Below are 16,793 nucleotides of genomic sequence, written 5' to 3'. Positions count from 1 at the left end.
AACAATTTTACCCTTAATCTTAAAAAAAAATTTTAACAGAAGTTCAGTGATGGATAAGATTTTAGGTTTTTAAAACCTAACAGATGTATAATTATATTTCCATTAAAACTTAGATGGGAAATAGTTCTTTGGCCTTAGTTTGACCCTTAAATTGAGTAGAGCCAAATTTAAAACAAAGATTAATTCGAATTCAGTTTAAATAATTCATGATGTCAGTTTAAATTGGTTTGAATAATAAAAAGAAAAATTATTAGAGAAATAAAAAGAATCGTTATAAAAAAATTATCAAAGAACAAAATAATAGCCGAAGTAAAAAAAAGATCTTTAAAGAGTTATTGACAAACTCTAACCATCTAGTTAATATAAATATTCAATTCAAATTTGATTTGTTCAAACTAAATATAAATTTATGTTTGAATCGATTCAACGCAAATTATATACCCTGATAGTTCAAGCTTGCTTTCATGATCTTTCATTGTTGAATATACTTTAAAAGTAAATTTTGGTTTGTTTATCATTAGGAATCAACCCATCGAAACAAATTGTTTTTTTACTTCTTAATTTGAAAAACTCATTTTTCACCATTTATAAATTTTGATAATAAAATATATTAAATTTTTTATAAAATTAGTAAAAAATATAACTTTTATTTTTATTAAAACTAAATAATAGTTTGTTCTTACAATAATTAAATACTAAAATTATGGAACAATAGTGTTATGAATAAAGAGAACAACGTTGAAAATAGGTTAATAAAGTTGAAAAAACATTAGAAAGTGTCGAAATTTTGAGGAGAGGGGGCCGAAAACCATCCATCCGAAAGCGTAGAAAACCAAAAGAACATCAATATCATTGTAGCTTTGATTGAATCAAACCTATTTTGGATTGTTTTCAATTTACATCTTATTTGCTTTCCTTAAAAAATATGCATACATTTTACTCTAGGGATCTCAATATTCCCTAGGATTTTCTTAAAAAAGGCATTTGATTTGAGAATAATATATTAAAATTATTGAAGGAAAATTTTGCATATGGGTGGCATAATTAACTACACCAACCACTGTAACTTTTCTTTCATAAATTATAATTATTTTTCTGTGAGGCAACAATCATGGAAAGGGAATTTGACTCAACTAAGTGAAATAATTCAAGTTTCTTGACATTTCTCTTCCATGTTTGGCTTTTTAACCATTCATACCTTTCCTTTTCGTGTTTAATATATAATTGATTAAGTACAAATATAACTTAATTTAAGATAGATCTTAAACCAAGAAAAAAAAAAGTCGATTTAGATAGAGATCAGCGACTTAATGCTTATAATTAAATAAAATTAATTTAACTTCATATTCACTCCAAACTTATTCGAATCAACTCAAACAAATCTTACTTGAACTTAGAATCTAACCCTAATTAAAAAATTAAGAATTGGAGCAATTTTATCAATGATAATTTGCACAAGTTATGGAAAATACTTTTTTGTTGAAAATGTAGGGCCAAGTTATATGAGTGCATTATTGGGTCCAATGAATAATTTATAGTATGAAATCTTAATTACTTTTTTGGATTGAACTAAGATTACATTTATATCACATGGGTACTCATAATTTGTTCTATCAGAAATCCAAAGCACTCAATAGGCTAGATTTGATTTAAAATTTTATTAAATAAACTTGGTTAATATTTAGAGACTATTTTTTAAAATTAATTATGTATATATAATGATCACAAAATTTATAGCTTATATTGTATGTAAATAAAATGAATTTGTAATCTCTTTTTTTTATATGTTACATTAATTTGTTATGGTTTATTATATGTAGTTGAATAATGCATTATGTTATGAATTAAAAATTTAATTTTTCTTATCATGTATTGGTATCATATCTCATAATAAAACTTTTAAAAATAAAATAATAAAAAAATTTAATCGACATATTATCATTTTAGAAAATATTACAAATATTCTTAAAAATTTAAAATTTCTCATATATATCTTTAGTACATAATCATTTTCTCTAAAAATATGTATTAATTTATATCAGTTATATATATTATACGATAAGATACGTATCATATTGTATAATATGTTCATTGTATTATATTAATTTGATATATCTTATAATACATATCATTTTTTATCTGTATTATATTATATCATAATATACATGTTATTATGATGTATTGTAAACCATGGCCAATTCCCTTTATCAAACTCTCTCACTTCAACAGCTGCCAGGCAAGGGCATGATCAATAAGAGAGAATGATAATAAGATAATTAAACAAAGGCAAGAAGAAGAATAAATAAGGGAGACAGAAAGCCCTCGTTTATGGAGCTTTAGCCTGCCTGAGAGGGAAGAAGAAGATCATGTTTTGTCGTTTCATATTGCCGTCAAGTCGTTTCGTGTCGCAGAGACGCCACCTGCCTGTCGGGGCCTAGCTCTTGCTTCTGCTTGGTTGAATCAAAATTGTGTTATAAATAATACTAGTTTTATGAAATAAATATTCATTTAATGATTTTCTTCATATTATTATTTAGGCCAAAAGACTTGCTCCCACCCAAGGTTAGGTGTAAACTTAAAGTTCTACCATCTAACTTTAAAAAACCCAATATCTCACCTATAAATAAAATTATGAGAAAATTTTCAGTTAAAGTTAAGTACAAAATCATAATTTAACAAAATAATTTTAAAAACTAAAGTGTTATCAAATTCCCCCCTTCCCCTCTAAGTTTGAAAATCAAAGTATTTTTCTCTATCGAAAATTTAAAAAATAACAATTTCACCCTTAAAGATTTTTGAAACCATTATTGATGAAAACAAAATCTTTTTTATTTCAGATGAAGATGATGTCTTTGTCTTTAACAAAAACAAAATCATCTTTGTTCGAGACAAAAACACTTTGACGAAGGAGGAAATCCTTGTTGTTGGTGGATAGGAACAAGTCAACATAAGGAGATAAGCAGGGGAGAGAGCCAATGAGGTCGAAAACGATGAATTTTGTCATCTTTAATGATGGTTTCAAAATCCTCATAGTAAAATTACTATTTTTTAAACTTTAGATAAAGAAAAAATTTTATTTTTTTAAATTAAAAAAGAAAAATGTAACAAAATTTAAGTTTTTTTAATTTTTTGTTAAATAATAATTTTACTCTTCATATAAGTTAAATTTTTTAATAAAATTTTGCTTATAAATAAAAAAAAATTTTAAATTTAAAAAAATTGGAGAAAATGAGTATACGATTACATCTAACCCTGGGAGGGATCAAGTCTTTTGGCCTATTATTTAATGCAAATTTCCGGCAACATGTTTTCGTCTTTATTATTGAGTCCCATCCCTTGCCTAATTGTTGCTTTTGACAGAGGTGAAATGATCGAACCAGAAACTTTATAGGACACGCTGTAAATTGTTTAGTTTAGAATTATTCGACCGGATCACATGCACACAGTAGAGCTACATTTTTTGAGCATCATTGAGCAGCGTTTTGCCTGCCAAGACATCCATTTTAACCAAAAGTTCATGTTAAATTTATTTTGATCTTCCAACAAGATAAGCATATTTTGTTTTTTTTTTCAAAGGGTCACTTTTCCTGATAGCCATAGAGAAAAAATGACAAAAAGAAATAACTTGTTTGTCGATACACATAAATGGTTTTTCCAATGTTAAAAATTACAATTATTTTTGCCTATAAGAAGAAAAGACAACTATATATAAATGTTGAATACAGTTAAACTTATCGACAAATCTAAAAGGGTTAAGAATAATCACTTAAGTCTCATTAGGTTTGAAAAGTTCGTTTTAATATTACATTCTTTTAGGTTTGAAAAAATAATAGTTTAGTGTATCGAAAATATCAAAATAATTTTTAGAATTTTATACCGACTCCTCTTTTTAGGTTTTACTATTGTTTAACTGATTATCTATATTTTTACTTTTATTCAAATTGATCCCTATATTGTGTCTCTGAATCCGTCACTGGTTGAGCTATTGTAAACGGTGAAGGTGAACAATGGCAACTAGGGCTAGTGTTTTCAAATTTTAGTAAATGTTGAATAGTATATTTTCAAATTATAAAATATTCAAATTTGATATTCAAATAGAAAAAAATAAGATAAGAGAAAAAAATATTTTTTTAATTTTTTGAAAAGTTTTGAATGATAAAATTGGTTTTTTGATTATGAAAATTCTTATTTAAACCGAATTGTTTTTTTGAAAGTGAATTGATTATACCAATCATGTGAAATCCCAAACCAACCCCATCAGGCGATAAATTGTTACTTTAATAAGATAAAAAGTGTTTTTCCAGCAAGCCTTGGGTAGGAAAATGTCTTTTACTCTTTATCTTAGTTAGCATTTGTCAACCCAACAATTCTTAAAGCATCTCTGAGCTATGACATCACATGCATGCAGCAAAAGCGATAGCCATAGCAGCAGCAGCAGCAGCTAGCCAAGAGAGCTAGCTTACCCAAGTCCCCGTCTTCTCGTTACAGTCAGTGTGTCCATAGGTCCCTCCTCACAGGGAAATCCTTGAATCTTGTGTCCAAACTTGTTTCTTCTTCATCACTCTGCTGCACAATATCTAACCCTTTTTTCAGAAATTTAAAAGCTCACTTTCACCATTCTCACTGTCTTATTATACCTTCATTATTATTTATATTATTGTTGCTATTATTTGCCTCTCTGGGCTACAGTTCTCTGTCTTACAGTGGCAGAATAAAAGTTACTAAGATTGTTATACTTTCCACAGGCTCCATTAATTTATTTTCTCGTAACCTGTGAGGACTTTTCTAAGTCTTAATTATTGACAGAGATACTGTGGATTCGTAGTTTTGTACTGTTATATTTGAAGTACATGCTTGGACTCATGTAAACGTGCTTCAGCTTTTGATAAATTTCGGCAGGCAGAGAAAGCTAATCCTCTATAAAGTCAACTGTTCTTTTCCCTTATGGATGGTTAAAAATGTGACGATATTTGAGTTAACGTTTAAAGATGATGTTCTATTATAGATAAATGGGCAATTTTGACAATGACATTAGAGATAAATATAAATCGAATTAAGATTAAATATTTTTTAACTTAGAGTTAATTCAATTAAAAAATAGTTTAACTCAAATTTAATTTAAGTTTATTAAACTAAAATTAAGAGTAATTTGAGTTTAGTTTAGTTTGATTTAAAGTTAGTTCAAATTTATGATTCAAATTTATAGTTTGAATTCGTAACTTGGATCGCTGGGTTGAGTTTGTCATTTATTAATAAAATGATGTTGTTTTACTCAATAATTGACAAAATGATATCATTATTTAAATTAATTACAAACTCGAATTATGATTGTGAGCTATAGATTTGAACAAAACTCAAGCTACGAATCCAAACTCTAGATTTGAACTATGAATTTAAACTGAATTTGAGTTGAGTCGAGTCAGACACCTATTGACTTGAGTTTAGTTAAATTAAAAAATAAATTGACTTTCTGGCTTGAACTAAGTTTGAATTTGAATTAACTCTAGTCAACTCAATACGAATTTAGCCCTAGATGAAGTATTAGAACGAATAAAATGTTTTTCATAAGCTATTTTACTGCAATATTGATATGATAAAGTTAATAAAACTCCACTTTGAAATGTTAGATGCATTACTAAGGTGATGTTTTAGGATTAGCGATGGATTTAAGTTGAGTGTAAACTCGAAAAATAGCAAGATCAAGCTAAGCTTGAATCGGAATGATCAACTTGAGTAATGGTGAACAATGATTACAATAAGAAGAAAAAGAAGAATTGTCAAAAATAAAGAATCGTTAAAAAAAAAAAAGAGAATCATCAGAGAAAAAGACCTCTTATACAATGATACTAATTGCTATTAAGCCCTCAAACTTGAGATGTCAAGCTGGAGTTTGAGTTTGAGTTTGAGTTGGAGTAAATAGTTTAAGTTTCAAAAAGGGGGCTTTCCGTAATCTTTTATTATGTATAATTAGGGAGCTTAATTGTCTTATCATATCTAAATTAAGTTGAATAATTGGTCTTCAATCCTTGGGCTATCTGACTCTGAGACAAAAAGTTTGACCCTACATGAAGCCCAAAACATAAACTCAAGTCCAGCTTAAAGCTATTACCGGCCCAGAAGAATTTCTTTCACTTGAAATTATTGAAAATCCTCCACCGACAATATAAATATTTCGAAGAAATTTTCAATATTTTTTTAAAAATAAAAAATATCGACAAGTGTAGATTTTATGGAGGATGGCCTGAGAAAATATATTTTTTAACCTAATTCATATAAGAATTTAATGTGAATTAATTTGACATATTAATAAATATATAATAAAACTCTCCAGGCAAAGCTAAGATTCCCGAATAGCTTTTATTTGGTGATTTGTCTAGTTTTTTGACCCAAAAAAAAGGTTAGTTTATTGTTTCTTATAATATTTTATTTATTTTGATATTAAAATTTATGCGATTGAAAATAGATTTAATTGGTTTTTAGATTAGGGTTTTCGGATTTATATAATTGATTATATGTATTAATTTTGAGTGTTTTGAATGAAGAAGAGCTTTTTTTTGTTAAAATAGGTATAAATTTTTGGATAATTAATTTAATTTTCCAAAAAGAAACTTATTATGAACAGTAAATTCGTGGGTGAATAGTGAACAGTAAATTCATGAGTGAACAGTGAATTTGCGATGTGTTTTGTTTTTTCTTTTCACTCCAGCTATTGGACGACTTAGTCTTTCCACCCATACGTTTGTCGGAGTTAGAAAATGGAGGTAGTGCCTTCAACCGAATGAAGCCAAAGCCACCGACACTTCTCTCCTTTCCCAGCATTGACGCGTCGTTTCTTCTTCACACAATCAGCCTTGTGTTTCCATTTCATCTCCAGAGCAGCCGCAGGTCAGCCCATTTTCTTCACATAAGCAGCGCATTTCTAGTTCTTCTCCAGCCGTGCCACGCGTTGCTTCTCATTTTCAAAACACTGCAGCGTGCCTCCTCCTTTTCTCCGCAAAGCCGCATCCCACTTCTCTCTATCAGAACAGGTTCTGTCTTTACTTCCCCAGCATCAAGTTTTCCCATTCTCCAATCAAAATAGAGCAGCACCACCTCCCCATTTTTCTCTACTTTTTCCTCCCAGCGCACTTCGCCTCCTTCTCAACACCCACGCATTGATATTTTTCCTCCAGCAGTGGCGTGCATCTTTCCCTCCTTTTCTCCCAACACCCATGCTGTCGGCAGGCCGGATTTTGACTGTGGGAGAAAGAAGATTAAAAAAAACGTAGGAGAAAAATTAACTTATTAAATTTTTGGATGAGAAAAATTATTAATTTTTTAAATTAAAAATATATAAAATAAAATTTTAAATTTTTTTATTAAATAAACGTTTGAAAGAGAATTTTAATGTAAGAGTAAATATTTGAGTTTTAAAATTTTACTAATAAAAGTTTTGAGATGGAGTAAGTCTTTTTGCTTTTTTTGATTTAAGTATTACAAAAAAATAGTGAAATTCTATATTGTATATTATTTATCACATTGTGAGACATCTTATTAAAAAAATAATAATAATAAAATTTTAATTATCACATTATCTTTTTAAAAATTATTAAAAAATCTTTTAAAATTTTTTAGATACATATCTTTCATGTTATCCTTTTTTCAAATAAATATATTAATTTATATTGATAATATATATTTATTATATGATATATATTATACTATATAATATCTTTATTGTATCGAATAATTTTTAATATATTTTAAAATTTATAGTATTTTTTATTTATATTGTATCATATAATATGTATTATAAACTGTATGATATGAATATTTTATGATCTAAGGGTTTATGGAAATTATATTTTAACAAGGAAACAAATATATTGATTTCATTTATTAATTAATAGAAAAAGGTAAGAACTAATAAAATTATAAATAAATAATTTTTTAAGCATAGTGTCGGGCACAAAATCTTTAAGAGTTCATTTTTTAGGTGGCCCATATATATAGAGTTACCAGTACTTATTTTGCTTTTTGTGAATATGACAATGGCTTACTACAGTGCAATTCTCTCATCGTCATGCCTCTTCTGGATTCTCTCTTTCTCTCTTGTGTCTCCCCAGGATTTGCCATTAAAAGCTGCAAGTCTTGGGAACTGGCTTCTCATAGAGGGATGGATGAAACCTTCCCTCTTTGATGGAATTCCCAACAAGGATCTTCTGGTTAGTACATCGTTCCATTTTCTGCACTTATCAATTAATTTTCATTAGAGTATATAGATCATTGAAGTGAAGAAAAGGTAAGTTTTTCTGTGTTTTAATGCTTCCTCAAGGAAGATTCAGGAGATAATCTGCCCATCTTAACTTTCTGGCTTCAATCTTTAGCTAGCTTGACGCTTGCCATGCCACACAATGCATTCAATGAGACAGATAAATATATTTAATTTTGATGGTGAAATAAGTCAGACTTGGGAAATTTAGTCAACATTTCAATAAATTGTATTGTGACGACACTGAAGATATTTAATGACTCTTGTGGATGTGATAGGATGGAACACATGTGCAATTTATGTCCATAGAGCAGAAAAAATATCTCTGTGCAGATAATGGAGGTGGGAAAAGCTTGATTTTATGTGGAAGCTCAGAATCTAATTGGGAAACTTTCAGGGTCTGGTTCTATGACTTTGCTGTCATCTTCTAATACTTTCAGGGTCTGCTTGATTTTAAGTATTAAATGTGTAATGCAGTTGTGGAGAATCAATGAGACGTTTTTCAGCTTGAGAGTGTCCAATAAGCAATTTGTTGGCCTAGAAAATGAAGGCGAAGGAGACAAACTAGTAGCAGTGTCAACATCACCAAAATCGTCAGAGATATTTCAGATTGTAAGGGAAGAAGGCAATAATTATCAAGTTCGCCTCCAAGCATCTAACGGGCAATTTGTTCAGGTACTGTAGAAAATCTTTAAATGATGCATCTATAGAGATTGCAAGAGGAGGGGAGTGGCGGGGATGGCTATCCCGGTCTCAACCTGCAGTGTGGGACCCGTCCCGGTCCCCTCTCCATCCTCGCTAGAGAATTCTCGTCTCTTATCCGTAAAAAACTATTATTTTTATACTCTTCTCTTCCCCATCTCCTAACCGTATCTTTTTAAGTTAAAACTTTATTTGTAGAGTTAAATAGTCATTTTTATACGCATATATGGTACCCATTTTCGTTTATGTTGAAACTCTATTTTTAAAGTCAAGTTGTCATATCTAAAAAGCTCGCTTGATCAATGACTTGTCGAAAGCTTTTAACAATAACATTAAATGTGGAAAACGGTTGAGGGAGAGATTGTGCACCACTTCATTAAATAAAATAGTCACACCAATGTAATTATCGGGTTTATACGTAATCATATTACATCTATCAGAGTCAATATTATTTAATACGTTATATCTCTTTAATTACAATGAAACTAAACACTTTCAGAACTATTACTAAACCAAACACTTTAAAGATTCTTATTTTTCAGGGAATCTCTAAAACACCTGTTTATAAGATAAATGCTAATCGCGGGCAACATCTAGTAGCAAATAATACCCTATCTTCTGTCTGATAAGGGAGGGATAGTGAATAGTTAAATATCATTTACAGGCTTAGGGATGTTGCCACCTATTCCCTTGCCCACACGCCACGGAGCAGGGAGTCCACCCACTGATTGAAAAGTGGGACTTGTATGCCTTAACTTATCGCTTTATAGATAAAGTGGCATTTATATCATTTTTTCCTTTTTAATAAATAGTCTTGACTAATTAGCTTCTACAATATAATTAGGTGAAATCAGATACAGAGATTACTGCAGATGGTAATGGCTCAAGTTGGGATGATAACGATCCATCTGTCTTCAACATGACAATTGGTAGTAGCTTACAAGGAGAATATCAACTGACAAATGGTTATGGTCCAGATAAAGCCCCTCAAGTTATGAAGGTAAGAGTTAATTTAAGAAAAGGAGAAAGTCGGATAACCATATTAGAATTTTTAACTGATTTAATTCATCTATGTTTAATATTAGGATCATCGGAACACTTACATCACCGAGGAGGATTTCAACTTCATGTCACAAAATGGCATCAATGCTGTGAGAATCCCAGTTGGGTGGTGGATTATGTACGATCCCAATCCACCGAAGCCTTTCATCGGAGGCTCATTGGAGGCCTTAGACAATGCTTTCAAATGGAGTGAGTAAGTACACAATCATATTAGAGATGGGAGGAGAGGGGTACGGATAGTTATCCCCATATCTATTACCGTAGGGTGGGACACATCCCCATTCCTCTCCTGTCCTCGCTATGGGGATTATGGGGAATCCTTAATGAGAAATAATCCCATTTGCATTTCTTACCCTTTCTCGTTCCCTCTGCTTCATAGTAATAACATTTTGTGGAAAATAATTAAAAGTATAATGATATTTATAGGGTATCAAGTAAGGACAGGGCTTGATAGAGATATATCTATCTAGTTTATGCTATTTGGGATTGTTTTTGTTCTGGTTCTTCTCTCCACTCATGTAGGGGAATTCCCTCCCCGTGTGAGGTGGGATGGGGACCTTATTGTTGCTATTTCTAATCAATTTCCTAGACGAACATCTTTCAATTCACTCTTATCTAACAAAAATAGACAAATGAATGGACGGTTGTGTCTAGTAGCGAAGAGATTTTGCTAGTAGGCCTAATCTCGTAGCCTACCTGATTTCATATGGGCACGGAGGCTTCGTTCCCACAGTATGGACTATATGATTCAATGGATAAATTTGTCATTCCATTAACTAAATGCAATGGGTAGAATAACAATTACCTGAAGTAAATTGGGCGCCACTTGTGGGTACAAGTGTCTAGTATCTTCCAATTGGGGTTGTACATAAAATTTGTATAAAAGTGTATGAAAAAAATGAGAGCTCATGTGCAAACAAGAGTAAGCAAAATTAATCTCTTATTTTTCTTATAATAATCTTCATTCATAGTTGAAATACTCTTCTACCCGTGGATTTACTTATTGAGTTTTCAATATAAATCTTGTATTCTTGTTTGGAGTATTTGTTCATTTTGCTGATTGATCTTCTTTAGGTTTCATACCATATCTGTTTATGCAAGTGCAGGAAATACAAGTTAAAGGTGATTGTAGATTTGCATGCGCTGCGAGTTTCCCAAAACGGCTATGCTCACAGCGCAACAAGAGATGGCTTTCAGGAATGGGGTAGTTCAAATATACAAGAGACTGTAGATGTCATAGATTTTCTTGCCAAAAGGTTTCATGAAACTAAACTCCTCCTTTTAGCTTTCATTTCTGTTTTCTTGTAAACAATAAAAATATAAATGAGTACATAAGTGATTGGATGATTTTAAATTAATTCAATCATATGATGACATGATTCATCATGTATGTATGCAAGTATTATGAAATCTAATGTATGCAAATATAATGACTCTGCATATTGCAGATACGCTACTCAACCGAGTCTTGTGGCCATTGAGTTGATGAATGAGCCACTTTCCCCTGGTATCAATTTAGATGACCTTAAGAAATTTTACAAAGATGGTTATGATGCTGTGAGGAAATACACCAAAGACGCTTATGTGATCTTTTCAAATCGATTGGGAGGTGACTTGAAGGAACTGATCTCATTTTCGAGCAATTTTGGTCGAGTAGTCATTGATTTCCATATGTATAATCTCTTCTGGGAGGGCTTCAACAGCATGACTGTACAGCAAAATATTGATTTCATTTATAATAACAGAGCTTCCGCTATCAAATCTGTCTCAGACCAGGGCCCTCTAGTTTTCATTGGTAAGTTGAAAGCAAGATCCAGCGATTCTAATTGTCTTTGCGAGCTGGACTCAAAGCTGAAAATATCTACTGAATTTTGCAGGTGAATGGACATGTGAATGGAAAGTAAAAAATGCATCAAAAGAGGATTATCAGAGATTTGCAAACGCAGAACTAGATGTGTTTGGGCGGGCCAGTTTTGGTTGGGCGTATTGGGCGTACAAGTGTGACTCAAATCACTGGAGTCTAAAATGGATGATTGAAAATGGCTTCATAAGCCTAAGCTAGAGGCCTTCTTTTCCGACAGTTCTTCAAAGAAGGCTGAAGTTTGGGGGTCTTATTTTTAAGATTCCTCAATTGATATTCTTCTGATTTTCAAGCTAAGCCGATTCATTAGGTAATGTCAACTGTCTCCTAATAATTCAATCAGACTATATAATTCTTAAAGGCTGATTGAATAATTGATTTGAACGAAAGGTGATGTGCTTCTTGCTTTATAATTTGGTAAAACTGTATTTAGAAATTAAAGGAAGAAGGAGAAGAAAAAGAAATTACTGCTTTTAGAAGATTCATCTCCTTTATTCTTCAAAATGTATTCTTCAAAATGTATTGATCTGTCCTTTCTGAATTCTGAAGTATCTCTTTTTTATTTCTTGTGGAAGAAATGGAAAAATTAGATCTCTTATCTCCTCCTTTGCCAGCCATTTTAGTATAAATTTATAGAAAGTCTTATCCATATTGTGCCTAATTGGCCCTACCAAATATTCTATGCATAAATGTATGTGAGATTGATCATATTACATTCTTATGATGTGTCGATGATGGATAGGCACCTTATCATCTTATCATGACGAAAGCTAAGGGGTAAAATTCAAGTTCACTTAGGCGAGTGATACGGGTTTGGTTAGCAAAGTTTGTTTTGAGTTTAGAATGTGTTGAAAGTGAATCTCTCCCAACAATTAAATAACAGATTTGACCAAATCAAAATAATGGTACAAAAGTAAAGATGATACAATAGATTTTTTACATTGTTCGATTATTAAGAGTCAATAGAGCCTACACTCATGGGACATTGTTCATCTCAAATAATTCACTAAGTAATAAACGTACTGTCAAATGCAAATTGAATTTAATATACAAGTAAACATTTTCTACTCAAATAATTTCTAAATTCTCCTATGACAATAGCTTATTCTCTGGTTTGAAACACTTCAAGTATCCGACTCGTTGTTCAAGTTCCCTTTGAACTTTCAGGCTGAAATCCCTTCAACCCCTTACCATGAAATCTTTTTAAGCACCAGTCACAAATTTGTATCCCATTACCTAAGCAAATAAGCTAACTTGCATGACAAAAAGAAGAAACAAACATAGAAGAATAAAATCCCAGAACTAAGATGCTCTAAATCAGAAGAAAGGAATAAAATCCCAGAACTAAGATGCGCTAAATCAGAAGAACTTGACCAAAAATGGCACTGTAAAATTAGTTCTAAAAAGCAGAGAAATACAAGAGTCAATATACTCAAAGAATAAAGCAAGTTTATACATTCAACAAAGGTAAGACAAATGGTGAAATCTATAGGAAATCACAATAGTATATCTGGATAGAAAACAACTTCGAATATAGACAAAATAAGTTGTTAGATGTTCTTAAATAAATATTTTAGTCTAAATGTTTACACAAAATGCAACGATATGCACACATTTATTTGTGTGTATATAAAACCAAATGTGAACACAATTGTTTGTGATTTGCCAAAATTTTACAATAACGTGGACGTAAACTGATAGTTTAAGAAAATAAAATTTTTGTCTAAACTATTGACAACTACAAGTTAACCTGATTTTAAAATTCGCCAAATTCTTAATGTTTCATTAAAAATGGGAAGTGGGTTCAAGGTTTGTCTCACATTTGATTTATAATAGCCAGTGTAAAGCACATTTTAATTTTTGGTGTGGTTGGTGGGTTTGAGTCATTAAGAGAAAAGGTGCTACTGATATTTGATCCTCCTTTCCCTACATGAAGTGGGGCAAGGAACAAAAAGAAGCAAAAGCACCAATATGTCACAGATAAATCACTTGCTAATGTCTTACTTTTCTACACAATATTTATTAGAAAGGGACTGAGAATCAGTGCAAGATTCTTTCTTAACTTTTGGTTTTGGTTCTATTACTATTACTTCATTTTGATTTACCAGAGACTTTTAAAAATATCATATCATTCCATGCCAGAGTAAATGAACAATAAGAATTTAGGTGAAAGCCGAAAACTGAAAAAACCGGGCAAAGGATGAAGAAATTATTAATACTGAAGTTTTAATTATAAGGAGAGCGCAAGAGATTGAACAGTCTTTGAATATTAAATACAGAATTCCAAAAACCCTAACCATTTTGTTAAGTCTATTTCGAAGCCTAATAAAATCTACGAAAAGTATACATACACACACACACAAAAAAAACGAAACAGTTGTTCTATTCTTTGTAATAGCTAACTTTAATATAGAAACAAGGCTGTTTCTCTATTTGTTCAACATTCGGGCCAAAATTGGAGATTCAAGTGGAACACTTTTTCATCACACTGAAACGTCTGTTTTACTGTTTGAACACCCCTTTTCAACCTGAACCACCAGTTCCAAAAAATTTATTTATTAATGATAAATCTGGATATTATGATAAAAATTTATCATCTTAGTCAAGAAGAGATGAAAGAATTAGATCTTGTAATTAATTTGTTCTCCATTGTGCTATTGAAATCCCTTTTGAATTTCTGGGATATGCATGTTAGTGCAATCAACAATTCAATGATAACAAGATTGAACACCTTTGCAAAAGAAAATCAAATTTCAAATAAATTGGAGAGATTTTCCAATCTAATTGATAATTATCATCTAAAACTTGATTGAGCACTTTGTTTTGAGCCACCATTTATGCCAATGGATACAAACACTGAGAGCTATAATTGGTGTCTGGGAATCCTTTTAGAGCTCCCAATAATGTGCTTGATGAGTGCCCAAAATAATGAGCTCTCTTTCTCACAAATATATATTTATAAACCTGTTTGTAGTGGGAGTTTATTGTTTCCTTTATGAAGCCATGACAACCCATTTCTCTATCTTATTGCTTTGGTAGGAAACATCAATTATTACACCTCAAAAATTTAATGGGATTCCCTTGTTCTCACAACCATACTTTTATTTGCATGTGTGAGAGTGTAAAATTAAAGGTGTTTTTGTATGCAGGTGTTGGCCACTACTGCTCCTTCCTCTGCAGACAGACTTAACATCTGTATATGCCATTTTAATATCAAGGGGCTTAAAAAACCAGCTACCAATACCATATCCTTGGATCTTTGCTATACTCAAGGCAATAGGTGTATTATTTTTTTCTTTTTAAAAGGAATCCCCTTTTGCGGTCAAGCTCAACCATCAAGTTATAAAATCCAAAGGGAATAATTAGAAATATATCATTGTTGTATACACTTGATTTAGTCTATTTGTGAGAGTGTGAAGTTAAACCTGGATCTCTTAGCTCTATGCTTGAGTTTTTATATAATAATTTAAGTTTATGGTAAAGACTTAAAATTGTATCAAAGTTAAAGTTCTCAAATTGAGGTTTTCGGATTTCAAATGAATAAAGGAGAATTTATGTTTTGCTTCTTGAATTTTTTTTTTTGGGTTGAATTCTTACTAAATAAATTAATTTTTAGATCAAGTGATAACTTAAAGATAATAACCATCACATAAATCTGAATATAAAGATGTTGACATATTTTAGTTCTAATTTTTTTACAATCTTGATAGATTATCAAATTGATATGTTGACTTAATTAATAAAAGTATTTAAAATTAAAGGAATATAAATTAATTTAGGTTTCATATTTCTCTTAAAAATGAGTTGTTAATGAAAGATTTTGATTTTGATTAAACTAATTAATCAAAGTAACTAACTATGTGGAGGGGGGAAGTAGTACTCTTGAACAGAATTAACAATTTGTTACATGACCCATTAACCACATATTATATAAAAAAAAAAAAATTGGTTTGAATTCGGTGTTTTTCATATAAATAGCAAATCGGTCATATGTATACCAACCCGTTTGTAAGATAAGTTATGTTCGGTTGTCTTTTATAACTAATGGGTCACATTTATATGTATAATTTTATTTTAGAGTAAGTATCTTTTAATATGTAACACGAAAAGACATGACACAAATACAACCTGTAACACATACTGCCTGCCATACTCTTGAGGAGGGTGGTAAAAAATAATCAAAGTAAAACTGATGCTTAAAAAAGATCACCGATGAATGATCAAGACAATGAAATTACAAAAAGTTAATCATAAAAAAATAATCATGCTTAGAGAAAATTAATAAAATAAAAATTATATTATTGAACAAACATATGAAAAGCTGGAAAATTTGAGTAGTCAGATGAGAAGTTAACACCTGGAAACATGAACTGGGCACTGATGATGTGTTGGGAATGGGGCCATTAATTTATTTATACATGACGACAACACATAGCTTGATTGGTCGGTTCAGGTCTTCTAAATTTGTTTTCGATTTTTTTTTTTAAAGTTTTGGCCTTTTTATGAAGGGTGAAAGACTTGCTCCCATCCACGGTAAAATGAAAACTTAATAGGTTATCCTTAAACTTCAAAAAATTTAAATATCTATATCTAAAACAATTTGTTATTAAAAATTTTATTTAGTATTAGAAGTAAAACTATTTTTAAAAAAAATATTAAAAAATTAAACTTTTATTATATTATATTTTTTTAATTTAAAAATCCTACGATTTTTTCTTTACAATTTTCTTTAAAATTTAAAAAGTGATAATTTTTTTATAAGGTTTTTTTGTCTTTTCTCTAGTGATAATCTATCATTCTTTCTTTTACCTTATCTCTCCCTCTAGTCTTTCTTCCTTTTATTTTTTGTTAGAAGTAGACAAAAATCGTTTAGAAATTTAGATTACTTTCGTTTGGATCATCGAAGAGAAAAGACAA

The 16,793-nt window shown here is 30.5% G+C and overlaps 1 protein-coding gene across 1 annotated transcript; it reads left to right on the top strand.

Annotated features, from left to right (window-relative positions):
- Positions 1–8,012: 8,012 nt before the first annotated feature.
- On the top strand, positions 8,013–12,476 carry LOC123199645 (probable glucan 1,3-beta-glucosidase A). The gene is made up of 8 exons (XM_044614677.1): positions 8,013–8,204; positions 8,530–8,649; positions 8,729–8,926; positions 9,798–9,953; positions 10,039–10,208; positions 11,122–11,271; positions 11,464–11,810; positions 11,893–12,476. The coding sequence occupies exons 1-8, from the start codon at positions 8,025–8,027 to the stop codon at positions 12,075–12,077; spliced, it is 1,506 nt and encodes a 501-aa protein (XP_044470612.1). The 5' UTR covers positions 8,013–8,024; the 3' UTR covers positions 12,078–12,476.
- The last annotated feature ends 4,317 nt before the right edge of the window (positions 12,477–16,793 follow it).

Source organism: Mangifera indica, chromosome 16 (assembly GCF_011075055.1).
Source record: "Mangifera indica cultivar Alphonso chromosome 16, CATAS_Mindica_2.1, whole genome shotgun sequence".
Taxonomy (NCBI): Eukaryota; Viridiplantae; Streptophyta; class Magnoliopsida; order Sapindales; family Anacardiaceae; genus Mangifera; species Mangifera indica.
The sequence above is the reverse complement of the archived record's forward strand: the minus strand, read 5'-3'. Positions and strand labels throughout refer to the sequence as shown.

Bases quoted from the DNA above. Each gene is read 5' to 3' on its own strand.
- LOC123199645 (XM_044614677.1), top strand. From the start codon at position 8,025: ATGACAATGGCTTACTACAGTGCAATTCTCTCATCGTCATGCCTCTTC. The intron at 8,927-9,797 runs GTACTGTAGAAA...CAATATAATTAG, and splicing joins CTAACGGGCAATTTGTTCAG to GTGAAATCAGATACAGAGAT. The intron at 10,209-11,121 runs GTAAGTACACAA...ATGCAAGTGCAG, and splicing joins AATGCTTTCAAATGGAGTGA to GAAATACAAGTTAAAGGTGA.